Source organism: Corvus hawaiiensis, chromosome 14 (genome assembly GCF_020740725.1).
Source record: "Corvus hawaiiensis isolate bCorHaw1 chromosome 14, bCorHaw1.pri.cur, whole genome shotgun sequence".
Classification (NCBI taxonomy): Eukaryota; Metazoa; Chordata; class Aves; order Passeriformes; family Corvidae; genus Corvus; species Corvus hawaiiensis.
Genome location: NC_063226.1, coordinates 16,751,737 through 16,759,191, shown reverse-complemented (window position 1 = coordinate 16,759,191; position 7,455 = coordinate 16,751,737). Strand labels below are relative to the sequence as shown.

Below are 7,455 nucleotides of genomic sequence, written 5' to 3'. Positions count from 1 at the left end.
AATGGATGTGAAAAATCATAAGATATTGGTTACTGTTTAGAAGGCAGTTTGGATATGAAAGTGTGAATCTGGGCAGAGAATAATAATTTCATTTAGGAGATGGAGGGAGCAGTGGGCCCCTTTCTACTTCTGGGTATGGGGCAGCTTGTGACTTGGGCTTTGCTTTTCCCTGGGATTGATGGGGGAGTGGGGAGGGCTCTGCAGGGGGCTCTGGGATGCCCCTGTACTCACTGATGCCTGCAAGTCAGCTGTGCCACTACCCATCATTCTTTAAGCAGGTGGGCAGCAGGAAGGGTCATCATCCCAGCGGGACAGCAGGGTGTGCTCCCCTGGGTCCAGACCTCACGAGGCTCGGGAGGGCCTTTTTTATCCAGCCCTCCCTGGTTGCCCGGGCCTGACTCTGCTCTGACCCTTCCCTGCCATCCTGGATCTCCCAGCGCAGCTGACCCGGAGCTCTGGCCGTGCCAAGTCCGTGCAGGCAGGTTTGTCCACATGCAGGAGCTGGCTCTGGCAATTAAATTATAGGATTATAGGTTCTTGGGATTATTTTTTATTTATTTTTTTTTAACTCGCTCCCCTATTCCCCCATCTCTTTCCCCCTCTCCGACCCCAGCCAGGCCTCTCCAGGTCTCTCGCAGGCGCGAAGCCGCGCCGCTCCGCGCGTCCCCGCTGTTCCTCCTTCCAGCTAAACTTCCCCGCGCTCCCGGCGGGAGCTCGCGGCTCCGCCGGATCCCGGCGGTGCTGCCGCGGCGGCTCCATGCCGCGGCTTCGGGCCGCCCCGGCTCCTCCCCTCGCGGTGTGCGAGGCAGCCTGCCCGCCCGTCTGTGTGTGTGTGCGCCGGGCCGCCGCCGCCGCCGTGCTGCCTCTCCCAGCCGGGCACAGCCGCGCCGCGCTGCTGGCGGCGGCGGCGGCGCTCCGCCACCCCGGGCGGCTCCGCGCGGCCCCGCGGCAGCCGCCGCTCCCCGCGGCGCCGCTGCCCATGCGGGCCGGGCAGCAATAGCCGCGCCGGCTCGGCTCGGCTCTGCGGGGCGGGGAGGGGGCATCACTTCTCTGAGTCTCCCCACCACAGCGTTATGGACCTATTCGACTTTTTCAGGGACTGGGACTTAGAGCAGCAGTGGTAGGTTTTTTCGGGTGGTTTTTTTTTTTTTTTTTTTTTTTGGTTTTGGTTTCTTCCCCCCCACCACCTCCCCCCCCCCCCTCCCCGTCTCTCCACCCCTCTCCTTCTTCCAGCTGCCTCCTTCCTACCCTTCCCTGCTCGCTCCCCCGGTGCCGTAGCCTTTGTTGAGGGGCGAAGCAGCCGGTGCCCGCGGGCAGCGGGGCCGGCCGGGGCAGCCGCCGCCGGTGCCGGCCGGCTCCAGCCACGCTCCGCGGCCGCGCCGCCGGCCCCGGCTGGGGAGCAGCGCTCGGAGCGCGGCGGCGGGGGGCGAAGTTGGCCCGCAGGGGAACGCCGAGAGGTGCCGGGTGCCGGCTGCGATCAGCGGCGGCAGCCCCCTCCCGAGCAGGGGCGGCGATGTTCCCCGGGATCGCGGCTTTGCTTATGTTGTGTTTACTGCTGTCACTGACAATGTTCCTTTCACGGGGAGAACCGCAACTGTAGTTTTGCTGTGTGGCACAGTTCGGCTGTAGCCCAGATCGGTGTGGGGGCTTCTGTTGCTGGTTTTGCTGGTTTCCTATTCTAGATGAAGCGTTATTGAAGTTAGTTTTGGAAGTGGGAAGATCAGTACCCGTGGTATTATAACAGGTCTTTTTTTCCTGCCCGCCTCTGCATCATTTTTCTTTTCTTTCTTTCCATTTCTTTTAAGAGTGGAATTTTAGGCTTATGTTGCTCTGCAAATAGGTGCACCTTAAAAAGGTCGGTGCATCTGTTTAAGTGCATTGTAAACTTGTTATCAAAGTGAACGTTAAGGAATTTTTGATGGGTGATAAGTAGCTAGGAAAGTTAGAATTTGGGTAGGTATTTAGTCACTTCCCTGACTGGTTAATGAGATTATGCTTATTCTTTGGCTGGTTTTATTGGTTCTTTCTTTACTTTTCAATTTAGCGAATATAATTCCTTAACTATGCATGGGGAAATTCAGGGGTTGGGTACTGCTTTGTTAAATGCTTTTAGGCTGGAGTGCAGTTTGCCAAGGAAGAAAGAGACTAAAATACTGTATTTTGTGATCCTAATCTCTAAATGCCACACAGATATGTGTATGCATGAGCATTTGGACTTCGTGTTTTGCAGAGGGTTTACTTTACTTTGTTGATAATATAAAGGTATGTCTAGGAATAGGGTAATATATCTTGTTAATAACTATCATTTTGCCAAACACGGTCTAACAGCTATACTTGCAAATCCATGGTAATCAGAACCAAATACCTGTCACGTTCCGTTTTACAGCAATTGGGAGTAAATCCTTGCAACCATAAATTACACTATATCAATATTAATCTGTAAGCAGGCGTTTTGGATCATGTGCTTGTTTTATCAGCTCTACATAATCCATTGTATTACATCTTTTTAATAATCATGCTGTTGTTATTTAAAAGTAATAATCACAATAAAATTAGTGCTCAATTAAATATTATGCTTCTACCACACTATCTTTACTCTGCTACACTAATTTATTTTGCAGACAACTGATAACCACCGTATTACCACTCAAATAATATTTGCATACAATTTGCCTAATTTATAATGTGGGTAACATCTTTAATTTAATAGAAGCTGTTACAACCCAATATGTGGGTGTAGTTCAAATACTAAGGACATTATAGGTATTGAGTTTTAGTGTTTGCTTAATAACTTACGTTCATTTGACTATGGTTTTATGTGGATTTAGAGATGGGCATCAGAAAGAAGGGAATTCTTTGCCTCAGTTTTTCCATAAAATATGAGCGTGTTGCCCCTCATTCTAGAAATTTCATTTGGATTTTTTTGTACTGTGAAATGTATTGTTTTTAGTGGTTCTAGGGGTCATGAGGAGAGAACATTTTTACTTTGACTGTTTCAAACAGTTTGATATCTGCTCAAACTCTATGTGGCACAGGCATTCACGCACACTGCAGAGATCAAGTTGCATTTACCTTTTAATAATCCAGTTAGTATATGCGAGTGCATATATAATATGTGGGTGCATAATCTACTTGTCTACACAAATGTGACATGTATTTTATTATACTTGTAAATATTTTTGTCTCTGACAAGTAGTTGCGTAGCTTACAGAGAGTTGAATTTAGCTCATCTGTCCACAAACATGTGTATGTATGTAGTATGTTACACATACATCATCGCTACACACCCAGAAATATGTATGCTCATCCATCAAGATTTATTTATTTTGTCTGTGTATCCAATATGGTGTGGTTGCTTCATAATATTTGCAAATAGGTATATATAACATGATGTGTGAATTGTTGCTTCGTATTTTGAAGCTGCCCTCCTTCTGCCTGTAAGCTGGCCTTTGTAAAACGTGTTTCACAAGCATTTATAAGGCAATTAGGGACCCTCTTCTGCATTCCTTGCAAACCCAAAACTTCTGCTAATCTGTGCTGTAATTGCCAAGAAGGCAAGCTCAGGCCTACTGTGTGTGTGGGTGTTTGTATTATCTGTATGCAAAGTACAACAGAAACATCGTTAGCCTGAGAAATATATTAAAAAATATTTATAGCTTGAGCAGAATTTTTTTTTTAATCTGATGAAAAGGTGTAAAGGTAAACTTTCTCTACCTTGCCTTTATACCAGGAAATGACTTCGCAAAAGTTTTTGGTTGATGGGAAAAATATGGTTAATTTCCTCCACCTCCAGTGGAGGTACATTTTTGTGTCACTTCTTGAAACATATTTTATCAAGAGCTGTGATTGTTACAGCGTGCAGTGCCACTACACATGTGCTGAAATTCTCACCTGGCCTTCCAGATGATTAGTGGGAGCTTTGTCTTGATACAAACTGCAGAATCAGCCCTTTAGTTTCTCATGTTAGGAGAGATCACAGTAGTACAAGAATGCGGTGCTTCATTGAACCTTCATCAAGAATGTGATTAGGAGGGTAGCTGGGAGTTGTTGGGTTTTTTGTTAACACTGGGGTAGAAAAATAAGGCCACGAATATCCCTGTGGATGTTTTGCCAGACTTGAAAAAACTGAAAAATACCCAAAACAATTTAAATGAATGTAAACTCAGGACGAGATGAAAGGGCCAAAGCTGAAGTCTGCTATGATTCCTGGATGAATAAGAAGTGTTCACCTGGGCTTGCATTTAATATGAGCCATTCTATGAGGGAGAAAGGAAGGGAGATGGATATAATGAAAAGCTTGAATGCCTGTGTGCACCAAGGGGACCACTTGCTGTTAAAAATCAAATTTCATCTTTTAAATCACTTTCCATGCTTGTCTGTGGTAACCAAGTAAATGAAATCTTGCTGTGTCCTGGGACCATGTGGCTAGATTTGAACCTGCTTATGGAGTAAGGTGGTGTCATTAATCAGCAGCTGGGAAACAACAAAACCAACAAAGACCCAAGCACCCCGAATATATACTCCTCACTGGCACAAAGGCAGAGAAATTCTTGGTTTATGTTATATTTATTGTCATAGGTATTAATATTTTTAAGTCCTCCAATCTTTAAAAAAGTGGAAGTTGAGAAAATACTTAGCGGAGAAATACATATTGAGGTATGTAAATCAGAACCTGGCAAGGGGAAAGAAGATGAGTAGGTAACAGTATCATCTTAGCTGTGTGGTTGTGCTGAGGAAGACTTCTCCCTGCAGAGAAACAAGCCTCTTGCTTTTTCTCTTCTTTATACTATGTATCACAAGTAGCCTAATTACAGCAAAACCAGCAAACTGCCAGTTATACAGGAAGAGGCTTAAACTCACTAAACTGTTATATAAATAGAAAGTTCAAAGGTCTGTTTGTGGCTGACAAAGCTGAGAACAGGCCATCTGTGGGCCAGGTTCCTCTCCTGTGTGAATGCAGAAACACACTGCATGCCACAGCAGCGTGCTCTTTCAGCATTGTCCTCAACCTGGAGGGTGTGATCCTGCTCTCCAGACAAAGGTGAACTGTTTCAGTTCCAGCCCTGGCTATTTCCCCCTCTTCACCCACCTTCCCGCTTCCCTCTTTGCCTTGTGCCCCTGCAGAAGACCTTCTCAGTTACGATTCCTTCACCAGGGTCTGTAATAATTCACTAAATGAAAAATCTTCTGAGCGTGTGTTGCGTTTCTGATGGGAATGTATGAAATAGAGTAGATAGGTCTCTGTGAATTAGATTTAATTTTTATTTTTTATTTTAAATTTTTTAGGAGGTGATGGTGAGAGCATTAGTGTAGGATGAAGTCGCATTTTGAATGGATTTCTGTAAGGTTTTTCTCCCCTCCATTTCTTCTCCCTAAGAAGTATTACAGTTGAATTGCAGTTACTTTTTGGATTTGTATTACAGACATCCGCGAGTAATTATTTGAGAATGTTTCATTTTCAATTTGCTTTGAAAGTGTAAAATGGATAGATTGTGTGGCTGCTGGTGGGTGTGTGAGGGGGATTAGATGCTGTCAAAACAAGCAGCTGAAGAAGACCAAAAATAGTCTTGGGCCAAAACCTGTACTTGAAGTACATCCTGATTTAGTAATTCTTCCCTGGCTGATATTGAACTCCATGGAGTGTAAATCTTAAAAGAATTTGGCTGTTTGCAAACATTAAGCTCACATCTATCCTATGAGGCAAAATTACTATCAGTTTAACAGCATTTGAATTGTTTTGCTAATGATTCATTCAAGAATTTAATGACTTTTAAAATATACAAATTGGGATGGAGAGTAGATACTTCAGATACTGTTCAGCTATTCTGAAGCCAGGCAGAACTTAAGAGCATTTAAGCAGTTTGTACATGAATGCCAATTATATTGTTTGGGCTTTTCTTTTCTAGTAAAAGATGGTACTATGATGCAGGTCCTTCAGTAAGGCAAAATTATTCCTTTTGTCTGACAAGAGTACTTCTGCAACCTGGAATTTACTAAATAATTTAAGTGGAAAATGTGACATTCTGTAAAGTATTAAGTTAGATATACTAAATGGTCTTTGAAAAAATGGATGGACACTGCTGGTCTTTTTGTGCTTCTTAGGAATGAGACAATATGCTCTAGCATTGTGGAAGGGGTGTTGTGATGCTTTTTGTGTTACGAGGCCCAAAGTTTGTTTTTATATGGGTAAAGAAAAATGCCCAAGGTGGTGAGATGGGATAAAATTTGCTCTAAACTTAGAAAAAGCACGTGGGCCTTAATTTAGCAGGGCCTTTAGACAGTTATGTAGTTTTAAGCACACAAGTGGTCCCATTAAAACAACTCTGATTTCAAGTTAAGTTTCACCAAACTGGGTTTTTGATCACTCCCAAAATCCTCAATGTGTTTTACTAATGACTAAACCCCAGTTTTTGATATATTTGGTAATAAAAGCTGATGTTATTTTTGACTGTATAGTACACATCCATTTCCCTGAAATCTATAGCAGCTTTATGTGATTTCACAAATAACTGGGCAGCCAGAAAGAATGCAAATATTAAATCTCATTTTAAAAAAATCTAGAGGAATTATAGAAAACATTTTATGCCTTAAACTCATGAAGTGTTTAGAATAAGCACCTAAACAGACAGACCCTATCCTGTATTTTCCCTGTGCCTTTAGTTTGAGGTAATGGAATTATTTTTGTGTCAAGGACTTGAAGGGTTTGGCTCCCGGATACCTGTTAAATATGTATAGTCAATAAATACCATAAAGGACCTGTGTCTTCCTCCAGCTTGGGCCTGAGTCAGTAGCCAGTGATGCCAGTGGAGGTGCTCCCAGTTGACCTGAGAGGGTCCCTGATTTGCCCATTTTGGCCAAAAGGCAGACTTCTTTAAATGTGGAGCAACTCTCTAATGACCAGGATCAGCAAGGCAGTCTGCACATGCCTAATGCTATGCATATGGAAAAACTCCTCAGAGCCCAATTCTGAACCTGTCCAATTCAAATTTACGGCCTTTCTTTTACAGAAAGGAAAGAAAAATGGAGAGGAAAGCTTGAATCTCTTCTCTTGATTGCAGTTAACAGAATGGATTTTTCTAAAGCCATCAAACATCTATTAACACTGAAAACTGAAAATGTGCCACAATTCTTGGGTTTGCAATTTTGCAAATTCTTTCTTAAGCATTGAAAAAGAAGACAGTATACCAAGTAAGATAGTATAACCTTCCAGACCACTCATAATATAACATGGTCAGGAAGTTACAACAGTGACTCTAAAAGACAGCTCTTTCATCCTTTTATTGTTACCGAATGTTCTGTGTTGATGGTTTGTAACCAAAATATTTATTTAAATTGTTCTAATAGCTTTGGTCGGAGGTCAGAAGGTACATTACTCCTGACTAATGGACAACTGTAGAGATTAAAAAATGAGAGGAAGAATAGCAGTGTGTGTGTCAGTAGATTTTAAGATCCATC

General features: G+C 43.2%; 1 protein-coding gene across 6 annotated transcripts in view; it reads left to right on the top strand.

Moving 5' to 3' along the window:
- The first annotated feature begins 948 nt into the window (after positions 1-948).
- The window catches only part of AFF2 (AF4/FMR2 family member 2), a 336,350-nt gene continuing 329,843 nt past the window's right edge, over positions 949-7,455 (top strand). For all 6 annotated transcript variants that reach the window (XM_048318426.1, XM_048318425.1, XM_048318424.1 and 3 more), the window contains exon 1: positions 949-1,120. In XM_048318426.1, coding sequence (XP_048174383.1) covers positions 1,074-1,120 — 47 coding nt within the window. In that variant the 5' untranslated portion in view covers positions 949-1,073. The remainder of the gene's footprint in view (positions 1,121-7,455) is intronic.